Genomic DNA, 26,620 nt, shown 5'->3' with positions numbered 1-26,620 from the left:
ACAAGACATGGCAAAATAAGAGTTCAAAATAAGGAAGCTAAGAACACAAACACAAAACCATGACAGCTGCGTGCTTCAGCAAGCACACTGATAATAAAAGCATTTCTTTGTGCTTGAGCAAACACACTAATAATAAGGGCCAAGTCAAACAGTCCTCCATTGGCAGCAGCTACAAACTTTGCAGCAGTATGACTCCATTTGCTCTTCCCTAGCTGGATCTTACATAATTTAGTGCAGTGTTTTGGGTCATTGTCTGGTTGTGGGAAGAAATTGCTTCCAATCAAGTGCTGTCCACATGATGTGGCATGGCAGTGTAAAATACAGTGATGGGGTCTTTTTTTAATCCTACTTTTCAGTTGTGAACCAGGGCCTCCATCTTTCTTTCTGTTTTTTCTCTTTGAGGCAATCTGCATTGCTTCATATTTTACATTATACATATTTTCAGTCCCACAAACATAATTGCAAAAAGGTTTTCTAATGATGAATTGACCTTTTCAAAATTAAGGGTACATCACATTGAAACATAGGAATGGTTGTTGCAGAATATGGGCCTTTGTATGCCTGTGTACATATTATCTTTCCAACTTTCATGCTCACTTACACTATTGATAATTTTGTAGGGATTGTCTTTCAAAAAGGTAAACTTCAATCAGTGATTCCAAAATCTTGAATGCTTGTGTGGGCCTAGTTAGTGCCAACCCAACTAATAATGTGATATTACTGATCACATGATTTTCAAATAAAATGATAGTGTTGTCACATATGAATTCCATTAACATACTGTATTAATTCATGGCTCTGTATTAACTTATTTCCACTGATATCACTGGTGCTCCTTACTGAAAATGTCAGAAAGACCAACAATAAATGTGGGCAAACTACTTAAAACATACCGTTGTAATCTGTAAGCTCTTCATAAACATATGGAATGTTTCTACCATTTTATTTATTACACCTAATGCATTTTAAGTTATAACACAATTTCAAATGCTGTCCCTGAACTTACAACCAGATCCAAATAGAACACATTATTTTAACATGTCATCTCAAACAGAAGACTCCTGTGTTCATTGTTAGTAGTTTATGGTAATACTCTGTAGAATGCTATTTTCTATCCTTTTCAAATGACCTGCTAATCCTTAAGAGTCTATGTGACTAATGGTTAGATAAATGCATGGTATGATATTGTATTTTAAAACACTAGACTGGCCGAGCATCCACAACTGTATGTTCAATGTTTAATATCTAATTTTGTATTTAATTATTACATTCTTAAGATGTATCTCTTTTATTTTCTTTGTGTATTCTTTCACTCTTGCATGAGCTTATCTTAACTCCAGGGCTCTGAAATGTATCAGCTGATTACATATTTAGCTCTTAACTTGTTGGAATGCCAGAGCTATGCAATGTAAGGTGCTAAGACCCTGAGAAGCTTTACTGTGTTATTTTGTGTGTGTGTGTGTGTGTGTGTTGGCATGAGATATAGAATGTGATAGTAAAAAAAAGTGTATTTATTTTGTAGTCTGTCAACTTATTTAATGTGTACTGTCTACTAAATGATTGATATACATTCTGTTGAGTTTAGGAAGACAGCATTACATGACAGTGAAATCAGACGGTTGTATGAAGAAATGGAGCAGCAGATAAAAAATGACAAAGATGGAATTATCCTAAAGGTAAAAGATATTTGCTTCTGTTCTGCATGGGCAACATGCATTTCTTTTTTATTATTCTGAGAAGTCCCTTCAAGACAGTAGAACACTTTTGCAATCTAATAAATATCTTATGCAAGCTTCCTTCCTACCTATTTTGATGCTACATCAGCTTACTGTCAGCACAAATGTTAATGCAAGGTGCAACTTCCCAAATTACTGTATAAACAAATTACCGTGAAGGAAATATGTACTGCTTTTTTGTGGAGTATACTGTGTTGAAGTATTCAGCTGTTGGCCAACCATCATCTTTTCCAGGACTCCGAGCGGCTTCTTTCCAACAGTCAAGACCTGCAGGAGCAGTTGAGCACCAAAGAACAGGAGCTTGAGCTGCTCTTCCAGAAACAGAGAAGGGTGAGGGAGCCAGTCAGACATGCCTATGTGTATGCACACACCATCACATACTATTGTAAATCAGCTCAACAAGACAAATAAGAAAGCTTCAAAAAGATAAGAAAATACTTTCTGTACTTGATAGCCAAAAATGTGCTATAGTTCTTTCCTGACGTGTGGGTATTTGTGTGGGGGAGGGTAGTTTCACAATCACTAGTTTGTTTCAGGCTTACTATACACTAGATTGTTTCAGACTTAGAGACACACTATATTCCAGGCAGTGCATTATTGATACCATCATACACAAATGAGCATGCTAATAATGCTAATTTAATTACAAAACTTAATTTAATACCATGCACATGACCTTACACACAAACATGAGTGGGTCACTGTACAGACAAGGAAGTTCTCTAATTGAATACCTTTAAAGTCAGACCATTTCTGTGAAGTGTTGTTGTACTTTGTAATGAAATTGTCCATGTGCTGCGATTGTACTCAGTAGGGAGGATCATGTCTTTTTATTCTATGTTGAGGTAGTACAGTACGCTGTGTTTGGAAAATAGGCTCCTGCTGGATTTTCATGTGAAAATTTATTTTTTTGTCTTCAAATTTGTATGACCCATCTTGTGTTTGGCAATTAATTCCAATTTTTGCACACAAAACCCCCAGTTAATGTAGAAAGGTTGTAGGTTCTAAAACAATGTCCATAGTTCAAACTTTGAGTGCCTGAAAAGTGTAAAAACACCTCCTCCCCAGTTGCCTATGTCAAAAACGATTTCTTAATCTTTGCTTTTCTTGATGCTTTCCTTGACCTGCCATGTCATTCTATTGTCTACCTTAAGATAAATTTGTCTTGGAAATAACCTATAATAGTACAGGCAACACAGCACACCACTAGGTGTCATAGGCAGTGCTACCGGGCTACGCAGAACCTGTATGGAATGGGTAGTTAAGTAGCAGTAAGCAAAATGAACAAACAAAAGAATATAAGTTACAAAAAAACAAACAGACAAACTACGGATGGCCCTCTCACAGCCTAAACTAATACAAAAAAACAAATAACTCAAGGGGAAACAGTGATCAGACACTAAACCGTGTGCAATTGTTTTTTTTTGTTTTTTTAAAAGCAACGAGTTATCCACAGCCAACAGGCTGGACGTGTGAGAGAAGTGATGGGGTAACAGTAACAACACACCTCAACTTTTGGAAGCCTGCCAAAACGCCAGTACAATGGCAACAGCACACTACAGTCACCAGTCACCAGTCTTAGAATAAAGCTGTGTTCTTCCAGTGACAACAACCACAAGCACCCATGCATCAAACAATTAAAATGTCCGGCATTGTTCTCCCAGGGAGGAAGCTATGTATATGATCACCACCCACGGGTGGGCGTGTGCACTGCAGGTCAGCCTTTCCACATACACCCCTGGCTTTAAAGTTCACGGTCCCGGTAGTATACCTATCTACTGCCAAGGCCTGAAGGTTATGGGGGAAACATTTACTTCTGCTACATTGGCAGAGAACTCATGTGAAACAGAGTGTGGGAGGTAGAAGGGGTTTAAATGCTGTCCAGCAGTATTATGAGTGGAATGTCAGAGGGGTAGAACCGGATCAGGGTCCAGACCTAACTCCTCCAGGGGGCGCACGATTAGAAAATCTTCACCTGCTGCTATGCTTGGGGCCAGCCTTGGTTCTTCCAAAGTGTCTGTACTAAACGGTGCCGCTGCCAGGTAGCTGGCACTGTTTGTTGGGGGTTGGACATCTGGTACTCAAATAAGCCTGGGACAGTTGGTCAAGGCTAACGTTAACACCATCTTGGCCCCTGGGAGGCTCAGTACTAGTCCTGATGTGAGCTATGGCTATGGCTATCCTCAGCTGGTCTCCAACTTCAGGGTTACCTGGGGGTATGCCCTTCAAATGAGTCTGGGACAGCTGATCATGGCTAGAGTTGACACCATCTTGGTCACTGTGATGCTAAGCACTAGTCCTGGTGTGGACTATGGCTAACCTCAACGGGTCTCGAACTGCAGGGTTACCGAGGCCTGGCTCCCTCCCGATACCCCCATGAGGCTGTGGAGCAGCCAGTGCTGGTGGGCTGGATGAATCTTGACCGATGGGAACAGGTTTAAGCTCGGGAGCAATGCATGGTCTTAAGGGGGCCCTCTTCCCCATATGGCCTGATCTCATAGTGTGTGCCAATTCCATCCAGACACAATTTTATGCTTGGTGTAGGCTTGGTAGGATCTGAGGGAACAACTGGGGTCATTTATGCTCCTTTTCAGGGGGTAAGGTCCTAAGCAAGTCATAAATTGTCCTGTTGAAACGTTCACATTCACATGCACAATCTCGTATTCACTCTGTTGGATATCTGAAGCCAGTTTGTCTACTTAGATACTGTAAATCCTCAAATTATGGCCGGAGTCTTAAGACAGAGTACAGGCCTTTAGGGGCAGGATTGTATTCGAGACAGCCCTTTATTTCTTATGCGAGTTTTATTTTGAGACATGCGTTTCTTGGAGCGACATACTGGTAGGCCTTCAAAAGCATGACATTTTCGGTTTAGTTTGATATTTAATTTACTTTTGGACTGTTTGATTATATTGTTAAATGTTGGGACTGATGGGCACTGAAATCTAGGGAGGTATTTTATGATCACTTATGTTCCATGTAGTTGAAAGAGTGTCGGGATTTCAAACAAACCATCCGCTTTCATGCGTTCATTGAACGTCCGCGGTGCTGTAATTGAAACCTTATTGCATAGCCAAGTAGCCTATTGAGTTATTTTTAAATTATGCATGATTTACGTTTTATTAATTTCGTAGGCTGGAATGCCTCGAGTCGCGGCAACAATTGTGTTTAAATGTAGTAGCGTGTTTCAGCCTCTGGCAAGCTCTGGCAAGGCGGCAGCGACTGAGCTTGAGAGCGACATGTTGGAGACCCAGCTGGAAAGTCAGTGGCCGAATGCACGCAAGAGTTGTATACATAAGAAACACCCAGAGTTTGAGGGTGCCAAAACGCGTAATTCCCTCTATCGCGCGTAAATGACACAGGGGAGAATTCTGGCAGGGTGAAATATGCGTAGTTACGCGTTTTTTTACTTTACGCACGCACTTGGGTTAATTCCTTAGTGTTTTGTTGTGTCTATACAGTGTTGGGAGTACGCGTTATAAAAGTGGCATAATGTAGGCCTAATTTGCTGTAACATGGTAGGCTAATGTAAGGCATTACAAAAAAATTGGTAAATATTTTACTCGGGAGTCGGGACAAACTTCAGTAACGCGCGTTAATGTATTTAGTATTTAGTATTTATACAGTAGTGTATGTAGTATTTAGTTTTGTTAGTTTTCTTATCTTTCTTATCTTCTACTGTCTTTATTGTACAGTGGAGTTTATACTTATACTTATGTTTACCATTTCTGCTGTAAGTGCATGTTGTGTGTGATGTCTGTATGCCGAGACCCTTGAATTTCCCCTTGGGGATCAATAAAGTATCTATCTATCTATCTATCTATCTATCTATCTAATGCATTTTAACCCGAAATTAAGTGGTATTTTGTTGTTATAAGCATATACAAATTCGCTAACAATGTCACGAGATCAACAGAGGAGAAAAATCTGTGTAAATTGTAGAATGTTATCTCCTGTCAGGCCTAGGCTAAGCTACTTTCAAGATGATTGTGGCTGCAAGTCGGACTCTACATTTGCGACATGGACATAAAGGCCTGCTTGAGCATACAGTATGAAGGCAGAACATTCATTCATATCACAGAGGGTAGGCCTCTGACTCTGGCTGGACTGGGTGGAATGCCGCCTAGATTAAAAAAGTAACTGTGTGTCACCCTGGCGTTCGCTAGGACCGTACCACTGGAGGAGGGACCGCTCATAAACTCCCCTTAATTGTTGTAAATATAGACTAGATATAGTTGCGACTTCCGAACAGTTTTTGTGAGTGCTACTTTGTTAATATTTGGGGAAATCATGGTAAGGGGCTGCGACTGTTCTACATGTAGGCTGCCGCGAGGGCGCAGCAAATGAACTTCAGAAACAATATATTTAAGCTCACGACATTCAGACTGGCACAAAAAGTTAAAGGAGAATTCCGGTGTGATATTGACCTAAAGTGCGTACTGTATGTCTCATAGCCCATCTCGGCTTGTCCCCTGCACTCCAAAATCTGGCGCTAGTTAGCCGATGCTACCAACAGGTTTTTCAATGGTGGTGCTTCGGCATCGGGCTAGCCATGCAAATAAATCACTGTTTTACACCATTTACGAGGCTCAATGTATCTCCACACTTCATTGGTAGACTTCCGAGGGCCCTGACATTTAAAACGAGACATGAACATAGTATGATATGCGTGCAAATGTGTCTGTCTGTTTCAGTTGGAACGCCAGTGCCAAGATCTGTACAGTGACCGGCAGGTGAGTCGTGTACAGAGTGTAAAACTCAAGATTACTAATGAGGAGCTTCTGCGGGAACTTAATCACACCACACATGAGCTCACAATGGCCCAGGAGCAGTTGACAATCCTACAGGAGCAAGCCTCCAGACTGCAGCAGGAAAGAGAGATGTAAGGCATTGGTCATTCCTCTCTTTTCCTCACATGTTTTTTGTTCATCTTGAATCATGATGTTTGTCATGTTCATGTTCATTTCACCTAAGCCTACATAAATATGTCACAGGGAAATGTATCGTGTCACAGAGGGACTTCACAGAGAGAAGCAGAGCCTTATGAAACAGCTTGATCTTCTAAGGTAAACTTCATCTTTCCATTTTCATGACAATCTTCTTAAATTAAAAGGTTTGGCCAAGATGGCAAATACATATACAGTATGTTTGAAGCATTTGAACATTACTGTCAACACCAATTGCTGTTATGTTATAAACTGTATTGAGGCAAATTGACCTCTGCAGATCTACAGTACCCTCCAGAATTATTGGCACCTTTGGTAAAGTTGACTAAAAACAGGTATAAATAATCTTTTAGTGTCTTTTATTGTAATCAAACAATGATTGTTGAGTGCCAATAATGCAGAACCTTTTTCTCACAATGAATTTGTTTCCCTTCAAAGCAAATTGTTGTTGGTTGTACGGTTGTTTGATATTGTTGGGGTCCCTGCAATAGAAATGGTACTGAGAGTAGTTTTGAGAAGATGCCGGGACCCAGCAGGCCCATGACATTCTCTATTCCTGTATTGATTAGCAATAGAACGAGTCAATAGCATCAACCTTACAGGTTAAACCAGTCAAATCTCCTACCTGTACCACAACAACCACAAAATTCCCCCGCAGCTCATATTACCTCAACACTTAGAGTAAAACTAGCACTTCTGAATATAAGATCTCTTTCAAACAAATCATTTTTAGTCAATGATTTTATCTGCACACACAACCTTGCAGAACAAATAAAAGGGGAAGGGGGATAGCCACAATATAAACAAAAATCCAGTGGTATAGCCTGGGTTTTCCCATGCTGCCTTACGCGCCCGATTTTATTCACGCTGCTAGGCAGCCTGGATACCATGGAGCAAATTTTCGCCTCAGTTAGGGGACCAATCACAGAACGGATGGAGGGCAGCAAGATGATGACGACACACCGAACCCGTTATGAGCTACGTACAGACGCATTTGATAGACATTCGTAGCGTCCAATAAAAGGTCTTTGTTTGTTGTTTTTTAATGTTTTAATTATTACTTTTTCAACACTTTTAAATTATTGTCCTTTTATGCTTTTATGTACTATCACCTTGTGCGTTTTATGTTTTCTTATTATTATTATTTTATTATTATTCTTTACTTTTTAAACTATTCTTTGATTATTGCTCTTCTATGCTTTTATCAGCTATTCCGGTTTGCTTTTGTTTATGTAAAGCACATTGAATGACCTCTGTGTATGAACTGCACTATATAAATAAAGTTGACTTGACTTGACTTGACATGGTTGGATTTCCCCTCATTGTTTTCATTGTGACATAAATAAATCACCAAAATATAAATTTTTACCTGTTTTTACCAAAGGTGCCAATAATTCTGGAGGGTACTGTATGAACTCCAGCAGATCATGTTAGCAATTAGTTAACAGGCTAACTACTAAGATAAACTGATGGTCTTGCTACTGTCTTGTTATTTGAGCCTGAGATAGTGATACTGAGTCATTTTGCCACTGGCCTTTGCCACTGGCCTTCACAAAGTTTTGGCAGTTTTCTGTTTTTCTCCCTAGAGAGATGAATAAACATTTAAGAGACGAGCGAGATATCACTTCTCTGGTAAGTATCATGGACATGTCACATTCCTTTATTAAAAAAAAAAAACATTTGTTACTCAGAGCATATTAAACTCACTGAACTCCTAATAAACTATAAAAACCATGTTTCACAGAAATCTAAGCCTTCTTTTAAGAAGTCCTCTCGAAAAATAAGCAGAATTCCATCACTGAAGCGTGCAGGCAAGAATCATTCTTTTAAGAGGTAATGACCATGATCATCGCCTGACTGTAAAAGTGTGCACCCTTTGAAATACTTGTTGTTGTACTTTTTTAGGCACCTTTTGAATTTACCACAGCTCTCAATCTTTTTTAATAAAGTCTATCGGTGTGACACATCTTCACTTGACCTCCTACTCTGTCTTTTAAAATAATCCAAAGTGTAAGGGCATGCAGAACACTCTTTAAGCCACTTTATTATATGGCTTTTCACAATGCAAGTAGAACGCTCCATTGACTTGAATGGGATTTCCCAAAGTTCTACCGGACATTATTTTCGCCCAAGGACCTCTAAATAATGACTGCTGTCAATGGCAACGGATTTTCATTCAAAAGTGAAGGCAGACGGTTGATCAGAAGAACATTTGATTCAAGTTCAGCGTGTGTTGTGAACTATTTGTTTCTCAGCAAAAGCCACAACGAAACGGTTAACAAATAAATAAAGAGACATATCGTGGAGTTTATTTTTTCGTTTTGGCAAGTAGCCGTATAATAAGCGGGATAATGTATAGAACACCGATCATTATTGGGAAAATAAGTCCCTTCAGGGCGAAGCAAGACCCCCTCCGCTAGCGAGTCTGGTTCGCCCTGTTGGGACTTATTTTCCCAATAATGACTGGCGTTCTATACATTATCCCTTACATAGAGCTCTATAAATTTTATCCTGGTTTAGGGTCTGCCTGGGCCATTCCAAGCCATCGATTTTCTTTAATTGAAGCAGTTGCTTTTTTGTGGATACTAAGCTGTTTATACCTATTTTCATCATGTTGGTTGCAGTGTGGGAGCCACAGAAGAGATTGGTGAGAAAATGGAGAATAACGGAAAGGATCTGCAAGGGGGCCCTACTGAAGCACGAATAGGTGAGGGTCCTGATGCAGGGGGAGAGGGTCTAGATGCTCCACCTGGAGGCTGGCCTTTGCGCAGGGTCATTTCCATTGAGGAAGATCACTTACCTCACCTGCTTCAGGGTGAGACCCCACCCCTGCTACATCAGCTCAGTGAGGAAGATGAGGACGAAGTGCAACAGGAGGAGAGGGATGAAGAGGAGGGAAACACAGACTTGGAGTTAAATAGCACTGACCCAGCTATAAAAACACCCCAGCAGTTCCACCATCCAGCCTTGGTACCTATTGATGCACCTACAGTGAAGGGCATGAAGAAGTCCAGATGGGCAGACAAGGCACCCTCAAGCCCCCGTGGTCAGCCAGTTGGGAAGGAGACGTACCAGCAGGTTTAAGGATTTGAAAGCTTTTGTGAGATTGTGGTATAGTTCTCTGGTGTTATGAATGTTTCTCAGTGACCTTGTCTTGCCATAATAATATGAAGTCATAGTTTGAAATGTAGTCTTTACTCAATTGACCTTTCATAAAACTCCACCCCAGAACGGTTATTGTTCAATCCTATGTTAGCGAGAAAGCTCTATCAATCTTTGGACAGTCAGCAACATGCCAAAACGGTGTGCCTATGGGATGTGTAATCCAAACAACCGATATCCAGAAAGATTGGAGGGGATGTGTGTTTTTCCCATTTTCCCAAGCTGAAGACTTATAGTAACCTGATAACCTAATTTTACAGAAAATATTATGTTTTGGCAAAGTAAAACAACAAACACATTATCTGAACTGTATCACTGCAGATGTTTAGGCTATGATGACTAACATTGCAGAGCAGATTTCACATTAGATTTATTTATTTAGCTGACGCATTTATCTAAAGAAGCTGAAGTTCCTGCAATGTTTGATCATGATTGTTCCACAATATTATTAGCCTGGCCTCCGCCTGCCTACGTACTTCCGCTCGATTTCTTTTCCCTGCAGTACTCCGTCTGGAATAGGTCTCGTTCACTTCGTTTACTTCGGCAACTTGTCTCCGAACCAACCAGCGAACAGAGGGCGTTCCTGAGAGTGATTACGTTTAAGTTGCAAGCCTATCGTTATCGTTGTGTCCCCCGTGGTTAACATACGTCATTACCAATCGTCAGTGATTGAACTCCAATGATTTCAAACTTCAGACAAGCGTCCACCAACCAGGAAATAAACGTTTGCCAATGGATCTAGGCCAGACTCTCTGCGAAGTCAGAGAGTCTGGTATCCAGGCTACAATATTATTGTTTGAATGTTTTAAAAACAGTTGGTGAATTTTTTCGTCTTTGCATTAAAAACATAGTTTGATGACATAGTTTGATATAGCCTGATGTATGGGGTGTGTTTCAACTGATACAGGGGAAAAATGCCTCTGCACACAATTGCACAACAGCCAAAACATCCTTCTCGACAAATGCCTTAATGGCTGTTTTCTGTTTGTTTATTGCGCTGTCAATATTTTATACAACAGACGTGATCTATACATTTAGCTTCTCTAGTGACAGCCTTTTTGTTGTAAACAAAATCAACTGAAGCGCACTCAGGTGATGTGAATGACTAGGCACTGTTGCTTATCTGTCCATCATTGAATAAAGCCTGTCCAGATAATTTGATTGGTGCTCCCAGTTTTCATACAGGCATAGAGGTTTGTCAATGGAAAAAGTCCAGACCGAATTTCCCAACCTCAAATTTTGTTAGATAGTTATAGTTAATTCAGTTTTACAGTTTTTTGTTGCAGCATACACTCTGCAAACTAAAAGCTTCAGTTTTCCAGTCGGCAAATTTATTACTGTCTATGGTTACTTCTTAGGTAGTTCTGTAATATTTGACAGACATAGTAACAGTAACTAAGGGGGAAGGGACATTGCGAAAGGTCGGTAAATTATTTTATCTATCCTCAGGAGCAAATGGAGAGTGCTCTACTAGTCCCGGATCGGCTTTTTAAAGTCATCTTGGTGGGTAATTCTAGTGTGGGGAAGACTGCCCTTCTGCGTCGATTCTGTGAGGGCCGCTTCCATAGAGCCACCTCAGCCACTGTAGGTGAGTATCCGCTTGCATGTCTAATGAGCCAAACTTCATATTGAGGGTTTTGAAGGTAAGGCCATGTATGATCATGTGAATTCAGATTTTATTAGTTCATGGTGAAAGTGGAAAGGAATCCCACCTCATCCTTCCTGTACCCTATAATAGGCTACTGAGATCAGGGCCCATATTCACAATGAATTTTAAGACTAAAAGTAACTCCTGGCAAATTTAGGAGAAACTCCTAAAAATAATGGGCGTGTCCCTCATAACTTTAGAACTCCTAATTTTTTTGACTAAGAGTAATTCACAAAGCATTTTAGCCCTAAAAGTAGCACCTAAGTCTAGGACAGCTTAAAAGAAGTCAAGAGGACTCCTAACTCACTAAGACCTATTCACAATCCGCTGTTTGTGGCATTTCACGTCGCGATGTTTTGAAATGCGTATGCATTTGGCATAACTAAGGGATGCAATAACGCCACCAACAACAACCAAAACTACTCATTGTCAACATGTAAATTAAATGTAACGTTTCATTGTGAATCAAATTAAAATGTTCTCCTCTTTGCAAACGTAGACATAGGCATATGGTGACAGATTAATTTAATAATGTTGCAAAGATACTGCATCAATGTTTCATTAGGCTACTACTGTAGGCTGTTTTGCCTTACTCTATATTCATTTAGGCTATTTATTTAGTTATTCATCATCTTCCATCCTTCGCACTACTTGTGTAGCTCACGCATTCTCAGACCTGTCACTCATCATCATAGGAGAGGTGTTTGGAATCATTCCCGCATAATAATCATCAGCCAATCAAGGTGGTCACTTCAGTCAAGCTTGTGCATGAGTAATGACGTCATCCATAGCAACGAAGACTCACTCTTAGTTTAGGAGTTGTCATTTTTCCTTACTAAGAGCAGGTCTGAAATGCTTTGTGAATAACTTTTAAGAGAAAACTCCTATCTAAAATCTTTTAGTGTGATTTACGAGCACTCCTAGTGGTAAGATAAAATGCTTTGTGAATACAGTCCCAGGTGTGTAGTGTTAAAAATAGGTGGGTAAACTAGTGAATAGGGCTAATAATAATAATAATAATAATAATACGTTTTATTTATAGAGTGCTTTATCGTGTACTCAAAGCACTGAACATTGTAGGGTAAAAATGGGAGACAAGTAGGATTGTAAGTAAAAGCTAAGAAAGTAGAATCAAATAAAACAAAAAAATTAGGAGGCACACAAAAAGTGTACAGGCAGTCGCAAGTCTGGATAGAAACAGACATATGCCAGTACAATTAAAATGTGAGTAGAGAGCAATTTAAAAGGACAATAAAAGAAGGTCTATGTAGGTTATAGGTTAAAAGCTATCCTAAACAGATGGGTTTTGAGGAGAGACTTGAAGCAGTCGACACTGGCAGCAGATCTGATCTGCTGAGGCAGAGCATTCCACAGGCGGGGGGCCGCTGAGGAAAATGCTTGGTCACCCATGGAGCGGAGTCGGGTTAGGGGGATAATGAGGAGGCCATGATCAGAGGAACGCAGGGCGCGTGTAGGACAGTAGGGGTGCAGGAGTTGTGACAGGTGTGTGAGGGCAGAGCCATGTAGGGCCTTAAAGGTAAGGAGGAAGTCAATCCTTAGTGGGACAGGAAGCAAGTGGAGGTCTTGCAACACAGGGGTGTTGATGATGTGTCTGGAAGGGGTAGATGTAAGCAACCGCGCAGCTGAATTTTGGACATGTTGAAGCCTGTTGAGTAAGTGAGAGGGGAGACCACTGAAGAGGACATTGCAGTAGTCCAGGCGGGAGGAGATGAGGGCATGTATTACACACTCAGTGTCAGAGCTGGAGGGGAGTGGGCACATCCATGCTGTGTTTCTGAGATGGAAGAATGATGATTGCCGGGTTTTGTTGATGTGAGATTCAAATGAGAGGGTGGAGTCGAGGAGGACACCTATGCTTTTGACATGGGTGGAGGCTTTGACTGTGGTGCCGTCGATGGTAAGGCTGAAGTTATTGAGGTTTTTGGTATGACATTTTGAACCAATGAGAATGATCTCAGTTTTGAGTTGAGTTGGAGAAAGCTAGTGTGCATCCAGCTTTTGATGTGTAGGAGGCAGGAGTTGAGGGTTGTCAGTTCTGTGGAGGAGCCTGGTTTGGTGTGAATGTAGATCTGGGTGTCGTCAGCGTAAAGGTGGTAACTGAGTCCATGGGATTGGATAATATATCCAAGGGGGAGCATATAGATGGAGAAAAGGAGAGGGCCCAGGACTCATCCTTGGGGGACCCCTTGGAGGAGTCGATGGAGTAGACTGGACACCACTATTGGTGGTAAACTGTAGACGGTTAGTGAGGTAGGACTTGAACCAGGTCAGGGCAGAGCTGGTGATTCCACCAAAGCTTTCAAGCCGTTGCAGAAGGATAGTGTGGTTGACAGTATCGAAGGCCGCACTGAGGTCAAGCAGGATTAAGAGGTGTCCAGAGTTAGTAGCTCGCAGGAGGTCGTTGGTCACTCTGACTAGAGCAGTTTCAGTGCTGTGTTGTTTCCTGAACCCAGATTAGAATGGGTTGAGTAGCATGTTGGAGGCAAGATGGCTCTGGAGTTGGGTGTAGACAACACGCTCAAGCACTTTAGAGATAAAGGGGAGGTTGGTGATGGGCCTGTAGTTGGTCAGGACATCAGGGTCAAGGCCAGGTTTTTTGAGAACGGGTGTGAAGGATCCAGTTTTCAGATTTGGCTTTAGTACTGTATTGTCGTTCATTCATATTAATATTCATCCTGCTCTGTGTGTAACCTCATGCCAGCGATAGCTGCGTCCTCCTCCAAGAAATTAAGGTTAACAATCAGCTGAATATTTATACCGGGTTATACCTAGTATTTTCATGTTTACAGTGTCTTTCTTTACAATAAACTAGCTTAACTAAACCATTTTCAATGGGCATATCCTGTCATGTTACTGTTCAAATGACAAGCAAGAGAAGGCTAAACTGTTTTAATCATATTGTTTAAAAACAAAACAATAATAAATGTGGCAACTGACTTTCAATGCATGCTGGGAACTAACTAAAGTTAAATTACGAAATGTTGCAACCTCAACATGAAAGACGCTTCCAGCTCCGGTGCTTTATTAAATCCGTGGTCGAACCAGACGGAGAGTTAAAAGTATAATGCTAGCCTATCTTTGGTTTAACCTAAAAGTTTATTGTTGCCAGGCAACCACCACAACAAGTCACTCTCTCTCTCTCTCTCTCTCTCTTTCACTCTCTCTTTCACACACACACACACACACAGGTATATTCAAAATCAAGTTCAAATGCAAAATCAGCTCGGTATGACACAATGACTAGGGATGTCACGATTCTCCAAATCCTCAATTTGATGCAATTTTCGATTATAAAGTCACGATTCGATTCGATTTTCGATCTTTTTTTCAACATTACTATTAATGCATTACTTATATGTTATTTACTCTTTTTGGCCTTTTCTGTTTGGGGGGGGGGGGGGCCTTTATTTTGAAACCTTTCCAACCGCGAGGTTGTAATGTAAACAGAACCAACATTAGGCTAAAACAGTGAAATGAAACAACACAGAATTATAATTTGATGGTTTCAGCACACTTCGAAGAGACCCAAGGTTAGTGTTCATGGATACCAAGGATTAAAGTTCTCCGTCGTATGACGGATTTCCGTCAATTTGATTTTAGAAATGTCATATTTGAGATCGATGCAGATCCGATGAGAAAAAAAAATAGGAGGGGGGTCTATCACCTTTTATTTTCCTTTTTTTAAAACTACAAATATTAGGTCCGATGAATGAATGTGTGTGATGGTAAATGTTTAAAGACCTAATAGTGTTCTTGAGAACTTTCTGTGTCTCAATCAAAGACCGCTCAAGAAGATACGTCAGCCATGAGTTTCGCTTTGTTTATATTGTAGCTACACGCTTGTCTCATTGGCCTGGGGCGGTTGCTTAAAAAAAAAAAGAACACGTCTGGAGGACGGTCAAAGTTGGATTATAGTGACACCATCGAGACAGCTGATGAGTTTGCCCAATCCGTTTAACTTTTTTTTATATGATATTGTGAGCTCTGTGTGCGAATTTGGAGGCTGTGTTCTTTCCGTGCATCAATGTAGACAATTTCTTACTATCGCAAACTCTTGTCAGGGGAGGTCATTCATTTTGGGTGTCACCTATGACTTGAACAGATAGCCTGCTGCCACCCGATGTAGCCTACTATTATTGTTACAGTTTTTGATCAATGCAACTAACAGTATGTGTAAAGCGACGCAATATAAACCGTAGCCTATGCCTATCCCGTCTGTTTTTCACAATTTGCGACGGAAGGTTTTGACTGAGCATGTTAACATAAAATAATAATATCGCGACCTGTTGAGTAAGGAGGTCAGTCGTGTTTGTGACGCACAGACCACCTTGTAGCCTATTTTGCTTAGGCCTCATTTTTAGTAGGCCTCAGTAGGTTGTGAGCGTATGTTGACAAAAAATAACCATGCAATTAAAACAGTCAACTTAAAACTTTGCTATTATTAATGTATAGCACAAAACCATAACCAGTAGGCCTACCAGAACCTTGCATATTAGCGTCATGATTTGTGTGCGTCTATTTGGCAAGGCCACTAGCTGTCATGGATGCGTTGCTAGTCAAGTTTATTTATATAGCGCATTTCATACACAGAGGGCATTCAGTGTGCTTTACATAAACACCAATGGGCTTTACATAAACAACAATAAAGGAAGGCACAGGTGTCAAAAGTTACAAAATAAATGGAGATGGGCGGCTGTTGGAAACGGGGGAGAACTAACAAGCCATGGTGTAAAGCCATGGGTTTGCTTTTGCGCGGTTTTCTGCAAGAAAATTGTTTATGGATGCAATAGGAAAATGTTTTAGCACGCCAACAATCAGAAGACCGCCATAAGGTTAACGTTCTTGCACTTCAGGACATCTTCCCTACCTGGTGCAACTAGCCACCACGACAGAGGTAGGCTACGTTTATCTATGGTTGACCGTGTTTGCGCTCAGAAAGTAGGCTACGCATGTTCTTTCATAGCGCAACACGATTGTCGTTATCAGATGCGCAGACCTCCTGCATGAGCACACACAGTATTGCTGCTCATTGGAAAACTTGAGTTGTCTGTAAAACTCAAAATTACCATGTTTTCATTAAATGCAGATGAGGCAACACATGGAAATATGAACAATATCTAGACTGTTCTGATTCGTTACTTTGATGAGGAAATGTGAAGTCTTGCAAACTTGATTTTATAGATTTTACTTAGTGTTGAATTGCATATTAACAAGAAAAAAATCTCCCCTTTAAACACTTTTGGCCTGAAGTAATTAAATAAGAGTGTGTTAAAGCCTTTCTACAATATTGCTGCAGTAGAAAAAAACAGCAATGGCTAATCAGCAATGGTCAGGGATGGTATTGAAATATTTTTTTGTTCAACAGGAAAACTCAATCTCAATCAAGAACACTCTCAATTCGCCTTATTCACATGGCTAAAACGAGGCTACAGGGTACACAAACCATAGGATTGTTATGTTCTATGCATTCACCTGTAGGTGGCATTAATTACATAGTAACTTAGTACCCTGTAGCCTAGTTTTGGTGTTTATTTGGTGCTTTACTTTGCTGTTTGCATCTTTTTGTACATTAAAAACCAATAGGTCGCGATAGGGGTGCTATCTCTATAGGTAGATATGAACAACGTATGACTTATGACCTGAAAAAAGTTCAGTCAAACTATTTTTTTTTCACTTTAATCCCTGGGATACTTATCAATGTGCATTTTAAGCCTTAAAGTAACTTTGGACTGTAACTAGATCATCTTTTCACTTGCTAAGTTGAGTAGGGTAAGTTAGTTTTAATTGACATGAATGAACGAGTACTTCCACACCGGTGATTTCAAAGTAGCAAGAGGGGCTTTGATTTCGATAGGTTGATGTGTATATTTTAACTGGCTGCAGCCTAAAATTAGAGGAGTGTTGATGCTGCAGTTCAGCACGTGCGTTTGTGCGTCTTGGCATACATGCTGGATGTGACATTGGGGGTGTGGCTTTGGTTCATCAACTTGTAACAGGGTGAACGGCACTTCTGCATTCGCTTCACAGCCCTCTATCGGCTATAACCGCACTATGTAAGTTTGCCATATCGGGTAGCGGATCTGTAGTTCGATGGAATGAGACATAAGAAACTACAAATTTGACTTGCATCTGATGTCGCAATACATCGTATTTTCATAAATCGTGCAACATATTCTACCTTGTCTATGGACATCGTTAATTGCAAAGCCGGTGCTGGATAAACAAATAGCGTGCGTGCTCCAGAGGGAAAGTTCTTTGGTGTTGCTTTAACAATGACAGATCTACTCCAGTGATTATACAAAAATGTTCCCTGACAGTTGCACAAAACTATACCTTTAGAGAACGTTCTGGGAACGTCAGTTAAAGAATAAAAAAATCTATCCTTCATATAACCATCAGGGAACGTTCCCAAAAGGTTCCCTGACAGTTGCACAAAAACAGCTGTAAGGAGGCGTTCCGGAAACATTCTCTGAAGGCTACGCAACACAATATCTTTAGAGGACGTTCCCAGAGAAAGGGCTGGACTCACCAACACTCAGCTAGGTCTCCACTCTACAGAGGAGATCAAGGTTATGGGTGGTAAAAAAAGTATTTCAGAACAAATGTGTTATTAGCTAGGGGTCTAGCATTGATGTGGCATTATCAGCAGCTCGATGGATGTCGTCCAAGGAGCGTCCAGGGTCAAAGGCAGGGTCTCTCTGTGTTGTTGGCTGTTGCAATGGATGAGCACCGTGCGAGGCAAGCCATAGTGCAGTTGACCTGGTAAGCCCTGCTGGAAAGCGGACAGAGCCTTGGTGCACATAGGTGCAGTATCCCCACTGCTGGCAGTGATGGAGAGGCTCATTGCTGAGAATGGCACAGGTGGAGAATAATTTCAGGAGTTCAGCTGTAGTGTAGCGAAAAGCCAACATTTATGAGCAAATCACCTACACAAAAAAAACAGAGCAGATAGAACGCAGAGGCATACTCCAGTGCGTCTATAGCTGTGCTTCATATGTGCCTCTCGCCTAATAACTGCCATTACCAATTTGCAAATGATGGTGAATAACTACTAATTGTGAGATGTATTTCGTTATATCTTTATTCTAATTATGTCAGTGGCATAATGATTTTAGAGTGTGTGTGTGGAAGATAGCAATCACTGTTTTGGATGAAATAACATAGCAAGAACACAGGATTTCTGCCAGGTTTCCTTGGTCAGGGGGCATAATGATTTTAGAGGGTGTAAGAAGCAATTTTAATGCGCCAGAAAACCTTAGGTTATAAAGTAAATAAAGTAGGTTTTGCAGGACCCCTTATGTCGGTAATTGCCACACCCCTGGGCGCAAGGTTTAGTAACAGTGGAGTGCATGGTTCACTGACTGGGTGTACGATATTGCACCACGTTGCGCCGGGTGTGCGATAGGGCCCAAAGAGTTTAAAGGCTCAGGAAACTGACATTTCTGTATTATAACCACTTTATTCTAATATTTTGAATTTTAATATTTATTGTAACATTTGGGGCTGTATTTTGCACCCTGGCGCATGGCGTAAAACTCGTTTTCCACCCAGTGCAAAGTTTATTCCTTATTTTGCACGTTTATTTTTTTAAACAATGCACCCAGGGGTGTGGCAATCAACAACTTAGGGAGTGCCTTGGCGCATTGTCTAAAATTCGCTATTGTACACCTGGTCAGAAGTCTATGACGAGTTGTTTATATTATTTTAAGAGCGCATCGAGTGCACAACGCACCATCCTTCTATCATCCATGAACGCACACCAGCGCACGTCCATGCAAAACATTACAAATTGCACGATTACAATGAGAAACATAATTAGAATAAAGATATTACGAAATACATCTCATGATGAGTAGTTATTCACCATCATAAATTGGTAATGACGGTTAAAAGTGATTAGGGGAGAGGCGAGAGACACGTATGGAGCACAGCTGAAGACGCACTGTCACAAGATATAAGTAACTCCTCTGCAGGATGAATGCTGTTTTATTCAGTCATTTGAGCAATATTAGGGTAAGTGTTGCTTTTTCCAGCCTATGTTTTCGATGGTAACCCATTGACAGTCAATAGTGAAAGTAACTGCATATAACTGTCTTGTCGTTGACTGACACCATGGTGAAGTTAGTTTCACTTTGCCAATGAGTTCAAATAATAGAGGAGTGCAAATACGTGAAGGCTATGCTAGGTTAGTAAAGCTAGATTAGTAAAGCATGGTTTAGTGAAATGGCTATTCCATACGGTCTCGCAAGCAGCCTCCTTCAAATTTGCCGTTGAATGTCAAAATACCAATGCATTTATTTGACATTGTGCTTTGCGCCGTTAAAGGGAATGACAGATGTCATTCTCATTGGTTTAAATGATGTTACGCCCCAAACACACCCATGACTGATTAAAAAACCTAGGAACACCTTGTTGCGCCATGCGCTCGACGTTTGATAACGAAAACCCTCCCAATGTGGACTGGACACATCCTACTAAATTTGAATAAGCTATTGACGAGTGACAATGCACTTTAGACTGTAATGATAGGGCCCTCGGTGTTAATGAGCTGTAAGCCCAAGATTGAAACAAAAGATGGCTTGAAATATTTCACTTTACTGTATATCTAATGACTCTAGAATATATGAAAGAATCACTTTTTTTGAAAAAAGTTTTCCATAATATTCTATTTATTTTCCATGATATTCTAATTTTTTGAGACCCACCTAGATGTCCCACTGTACAGCCCTGCCCCTAGATCTCCAACAGAAATGGGACACCTACCCCTACACGCAATGCACAAATGGAGGGATAGGGTGAAGTGGAAGGATGGGTATTATTGAGATTGAAAACAAAGTTGAAAACCGCACTCTCAAGCGTTAGCTCTTGATGTCTTTATTAGACATACGTGTTTCGGCCCTAGGCCATCATCATGGAGTATTGGGATTGGATCTTAACCTTTGTTTCTGTTCTCTCTGAAAAGGGGTGGACTACAGTGTGCGCACTCTTAATCTGGGAGACATTAATGTTGCTTTACAACTATGGGATACTGCTGGACAAGAAAGGTAAGACATTTTTTCACCCTTAATAGTATTGAACAGTGGTCGGCATCAGGCGGTCCACGAGCCAACACTGGCCCACCAGCAACACACTAACACATTCTGATCATGTATGAACACCCTCTCAAATAATATATCACTAATAATATGGGCTAAGCATAGAAAGTGTAATGGTTTTGCTTGTCTTTGCAGAATCCAATGCTTTTTTTATTACATGTGATTTGAATGTTTTGAATATCAGAAAACACACTACTTGTATAGGTAACTGATCTGGAGATCTTTATCAAACAGGAAGAAGACTATAGGCTATACTATTTAGCTAATTATAGGCTATACTATTTTAACTAGTATTAACTTTTGAGCATGTTATATTTAAATCTGACTAATAGTGCTCAATGCAGTGAATTATCCCTTCTCTATTCTAAATGTTTTTGGACAGTTGCATGAATCCATTTCTTTGTATCAAATATTGTTACCTTTTAACTTACCAACATCTGTACAGATCTAGTGGTTTCAGTGTCTCTTGCACATACTTACACAGTGATTAAATGGGCACTCAAACCGGTACCACCTACTGTACTGTACTTTTATGTTTTATGACACAAACGCAGAAACTTTTGTTTTCTTTTTCAATTGATCCGCAGTTCCATAATCAATTGTGCCCAGCCTGAGAAACACTAGCCTATTCCACTCAGAGGTAGCTACCAGGCTACCATAGCGTCGCTGTCTGATAAAAACCACGTATCTCCACTTTTTACTATAAATAGAATGTTCACCTTCTCCTCCATCTACAGTTAGCTTTGGGTATCTAAATGACCAATGAAAATATGATTAATCACGTCATCTGTTTAACATGTATCTTCATTGGATATCAGAGCTGTCTATCAAATCCGCATATCTCCTCTCTGGAATATAGCATATTCATAACTATGTTTTAAAAATATTTTTTGAAAAGCATTTGTTGATTAAATTGGGGCACGACTCCAGAGAAGCCATTATATCGATAAACACCCAAAATAAATACAAAAAGAAGTCAATAAATAACTTTCGTGCCACACAAATTGAAAATCAAATTTGGTCATGTGCCAGTTTGTTCCATTTTTGACATATGTATGATACTGTAGAGTCCTTCAACAGATATATTTTAAGAAGGTTTACATTTTAGCCTGCTTACCCTGATTGGTTAACTGATACATAGCATTATTTGTCAAACTCATAGCAATGTCGGACTGTTGTGAGATAATGGCGCAGGGGTAAGTCCACATGGACCCTCTGACTAACAAAAAAGAAAAATTTTACCACGGTGCCCTTATGCAATCTAACAGATACCGCAGTATCACTAAGCAGTTTTTCCGAAGAGTTGATGGAGTAGTGGTCATCTATGACATCACGGTGGAGGAGTCATTCCACGCTGTGCGACCGTGGCTTTGCAACATACAGGAAGCAGTGGGTGATGACATCCCCATTATGGTCCTTGGCAACAAGATGGACATGGAGAGTGAAAGAGAAGTATCACTGAAGGAGGGCCACAGACTGGCAGAGGTGTGGCTGACACTAGCATGTGTCATGCACAAAACTATGCATGCATTGAAATGGGTTGCTGTTGTTAATAATTGAATGAGGTATTTGAACTTATTATATTATATGTATCTCTGTCAGGAATCTCATCTGATATTCTACGAAGTCAGTGCATACACAGGATACAATATTATGGAGTCATTGATTCATCTGGCCAGGTAAGTTGACCAAGGATCTAGCGAGGAGCAAAACAAGATTGTATGCAGTTTATTTATTGTTAGCTGAATATGATATTGTCTGTTTAATACAGGAATTCATTTATATGTTTTCATAATGTTCAGAATCTGGCTCGGCTTGTTTGCATATATGCCTTCATGTCCAATCACATAGTTACATCTAAAGCTTGATTCCGATACTTGCTTTTCAGAGTGCTAAGGGAGACTGAGGACCATGAGAAAGAGATAACGGTTCAGCTGTCAACACCCCACGTAAAGAAAAAATCTTGCTGCAAGTAATTGTTAACTGTGTAACCCTGGAAATAATTCAGTGATGAATAACAACAAAAATGACTGCCATGAGCTGGGTTTTCCATGAGTTAATCCTCTGCGTTGACATGCATCAGAGCAGTGCCCCTACTAAAACAGAAGTGTGCAGTTAAAAGCGGAAGCGCTCAGGCGGACCGCTGTGATCTGCAGGTTCACACTAGCTAGTCTGTTTCAAAGTAGAGTACGAGAACGCTAGGGAGGCCTCTAACCTCATCATAGAACCTGACTCGCAAGGAAGCATTCTATCAAGGAAGCATGCTCACTTTGAGAAATAGCCCATCTTTTGGTTTGTTGCTACGGCTATGATTATATTTCCACTTTGACTTTGGCTCAGCTGTTGGACATCATATTAACTACGTAATTAGAAAAAAAAACTACTGTGTGAGTAATAGCCGGTTTGTTTATGTGAATGATTTAAATGCTCTACCCAGTAATTATATGAGGCATGTGTTCATTGGATCCCTAGTTATAATTGTTTTTAGGGGACCAAGTAGCGCTGCTGCTGGAACCCTATTGTTTTTGTTCCCATTATTTTTATTTTTATCGGCCTAAAAGTGTTGGTGTTCTTTATCTGTCAGCAGTGCTCGCAAAACTTGCGTTTTTGAGCATTACAATGCTTTCACCCTTCGATAAATACCTAGTTTTCATTCTAGATGAGCAAACTTTTTGCCACACTTTTCACTATGTTTGCAAAGTGTCAGAGCATCAAAGCAAGCTACCAAAATTCCTTTCATGGAATACAGAATTTAATATTCCGAAGAGGCATTTTCCGACTAATGTGAACACCACAATATCGGTTAAAAGAGGCATGCTAGGGGTGTTATTCCATCTTTTAGTATTCAGAATATGAGTTTAATCAGGTTATGGCAGCTGGAATAAGGTGTTTACATGACTCGTGCACAATTGGAATATTGTCAGTATTCCGAATAAAAACGGAATGTCATAAAGTGGGCGGCGGCCATGTTGGGAGTATGCAGAAGAGAACGTAATGTAAACCCTGTTAGAAATGTAGTTTCTGGTTTAGAATAACTTCTGTATTAATATTTTTTTTCTTTGATCAAAAATGGTATGTTGCTGTCATATAGGCTTACACAGTTGCCATAATAATCCAGACAAAATAAAGAAATGCAGTAATACAGATTATTCATTATCAAGAAGAGCAAACTTTTAAACTGACTTGAGGAGCGGAGATGTCGTTGGCAAAATCGAACCGGAAACCCTTTACAGACATTTCCATTCACACCGGTAGGCTATCAAAAGCAGAAGATTTTCGATTTGGTTTTGGATTTAATTAACTTTTGGACTATTTGATTATATTGCTAAATGTTGGGACTGATGGGCACTGAATCTGGGGGGTATTTGATGGTTCTTATTATGACCGCCGCGCAGCGAAGCGGCGGTCATATAGGTTTAGTCAGATTTTTCTTTTTTTTTTTTCTTTCGCATGTCCAAATTTCCGTCAAGGATTCCCGGGACACTGAAAGACCGGGGTAGACGAAACTTGGTGGGCATGTAACCCCATATGGATAGCATGGAACCATCGTTTTTCGTTTTGATCTGTAGCCCCCCCCGCTGGACTGCACCCCCCGAAAGGAGGGTAGGGCAGACACAGTTTTCTGTGAATATCTCGAGAACCGTAAGGTTTAGGAGGACCATTTTTTTTGTATGTTTGCCTCAAGAGGTCATGTTAACCCATTCCATGTGCACACATGTGCATAAACAGATACACACGCACACACATACATTCACAGTAATCATAGGTATGACACATACTCACACAGTAGACATATGTACGCATGCATGCACATGCACAAACACACATACGCAGACAAACACACAAGCACGCACACACACACACACCCACACATAAACATGTACACGCACACATGCACACAATTCAAGAATTTCTCAGAATTATGAACAGGCAAGATGGGGGTGGGGTTGTATACAATGAATTTTACATGTGAAATCTATGAACTAATCATGTTTTGGTACTTGTTGTCTAGCAGATACCAGTGAGAATTGAGTGTGGATAATGCATAAGACAGTTAGAATCATATAGGCCTTTCAGCGTGATTTATTTTTGTGGAAAAAATGTGCTGGACTGGTCGGCGGTCATATTTTGTACCGCTCTGCGGTACATCTAGTTAAATTTCATGTAGTTGAATGTGTTGGGATTTCCACCCGCTTTTTATTGTGAAACAAGGCAGCCGCTTTCATTCACGTGCCCTGTGCTCTAATGGAAACCTGGCACAGCCAAGTAGCCTAAATTGAGTTATTTTTTAATTATGCATGATTTACTTTTTACTAAATTCGTAGGCTGGAATGCCTCGTGGCAACAATTGTGTTTAAATGTAGTACTGCTTCAGCCTCTGGCAAGCTCAAAAGGGGGCGGCTTGCGACGGGCTTGAGAGCGACGTGTTGGAGACCCATGGTGTAGGACAACGACTTTTCATTGGCAACAGTAGGCTATTAAACCAACCAACAATATATTAAGAAGAGCTCTTTTATTTCATTGAGTTAAATCGAAACAGTGTCTTATAGTCTCGTGGACTGAGAGCCCTACTGGTAGGTAATTATTACCCTGGCTTGTATTTGCCTTTATTTTGTCTGAATCGATCACACTCCCGGCTATTATCAGAGGGCCGGCTATAAATAGAATCCCTGCCATAATTTGAGGATTTACGGTAGTACAATTACTGTTGTGTACACGGTTGCCCTAATCGTCCAGACAGGGATAAGCATATGTTAAAAATTGCCAGCCAAGGAGAGCAAACAAACTGAGTGTGCCTATCCGAGACATTCGTGGCTTGTAGCCAACAATTGATTAAACCAAAATTTAGATGGGCAGAATCGAATAAATGGTTTGTTAGTGTTGAGCTGTCGTGTTCTCATGCAGCTGGTTGCCTATCCTAGTTACATTAACTGTCTGAAAGGCTCATGATTTTTTGAATATCCAACACAAACAAACACAATAATCTTTAAATTATTCACAAACTTGTCATTACTTCGAAACTCATCACATATAAGTTCTAGTGCTGTCAAACGATTACAATTTTTAATCACGATTAATCGCTGAATTCCTATAGTTAATCACGATTAATCACATATTTTATCATATGATTAAAATTCTATTATTTTGCATTTCTGAACTTTCCAGGAGTCCATATTAACAATAAAGTAATTATTGTGTATCTTGATTGGGATTCAAATGAAAGCAAAGCAAGTTACTTTATTAACTGAACTTTAAGACATAGGTCTATTTGATTATTTCAAATCAAATTTCAAAAGATGTGCAGCAGACCTGAGGCAACACAATATATTTTTCAGAAATAGCTGATATAAACTGAAATAAATGCTACTGCAGAAGTGCATGCACAAAATGTAGGCCTACACACATTATAAAGGGCATAACAAACAGAAAATATTATATTCATACTATATTCATTATCTTTGAGTTCAGTTGAAAATAAGGAAATTTTCAACATGAGTGCATTGCCATTTTATAGGCGTACAGTCTATGGTGCACTGTCACTTGCCACACACATCAACGCCGAAGTTTTTAACAGACAAACACTGGATGAACAATGGATTTTATGGAGCAGCGTCGACCAAATATAACTGAATCGGGATTACACGGCGCAAAGTGTGATGCTGGTGTGCGGAGTTGTATTGAAAAGAATGGAATCTAATGTAAATGAATGTCGAAAGCAGAGTGCATCGCAAATAGTAGCAGCCAAAGAGGAATGTTGATAACAGAACAAGTGACGGTGAAAAAATCTTTGGTGGCACACAACTAATGCGTCAGCCTAGACTACTACTCTTTGACCAGCTCGTTAAGCCCAACCAAGTGTGTGCAGCATGCCTTTAGCCTACTAACGGCGCATCATCATAAAGATACATTTAATCTGCATCACGCCCCATTTCAGCGGAAAACATGTTAACATTATATCATGGGAAAGACAGCTAGTAATCACAGTAGTAGACGTTACATCTAGTTATTAAT

The 26,620-nt window shown here is 40.3% G+C and overlaps 1 protein-coding gene across 1 annotated transcript in view; it reads left to right on the top strand.

Annotated features, from left to right (window-relative positions):
• cracr2ab (calcium release activated channel regulator 2Ab) overlaps positions 1–23,961 on the top strand; it is a 35,498-nt gene extending 11,537 nt beyond the window's left edge. The window contains exons 6-17 of the mRNA XM_048268296.1: positions 1,586–1,676; positions 1,971–2,066; positions 6,431–6,618; positions 6,731–6,802; positions 8,269–8,314; positions 8,427–8,515; positions 9,307–9,760; positions 11,294–11,432; positions 20,476–20,557; positions 21,877–22,093; positions 22,211–22,287; positions 22,497–23,961. Of these exons, the coding sequence (XP_048124253.1) occupies positions 1,586–1,676; positions 1,971–2,066; positions 6,431–6,618; positions 6,731–6,802; positions 8,269–8,314; positions 8,427–8,515; positions 9,307–9,760; positions 11,294–11,432; positions 20,476–20,557; positions 21,877–22,093; positions 22,211–22,287; positions 22,497–22,584 (1,639 nt within the window). The 3' untranslated portion in view covers positions 22,585–23,961. The remainder of the gene's footprint in view (positions 1–1,585; positions 1,677–1,970; positions 2,067–6,430; positions 6,619–6,730; positions 6,803–8,268; positions 8,315–8,426; positions 8,516–9,306; positions 9,761–11,293; positions 11,433–20,475; positions 20,558–21,876; positions 22,094–22,210; positions 22,288–22,496) is intronic.
• The last annotated feature ends 2,659 nt before the right edge of the window (positions 23,962–26,620 follow it).

This window comes from Alosa alosa, chromosome 17 (genome assembly GCF_017589495.1).
Source record: "Alosa alosa isolate M-15738 ecotype Scorff River chromosome 17, AALO_Geno_1.1, whole genome shotgun sequence".
NCBI classification, from domain to species: Eukaryota; Metazoa; Chordata; class Actinopteri; order Clupeiformes; family Clupeidae; genus Alosa; species Alosa alosa.
The sequence above is the reverse complement of the archived record's forward strand: the minus strand, read 5'-3'. Positions and strand labels throughout refer to the sequence as shown.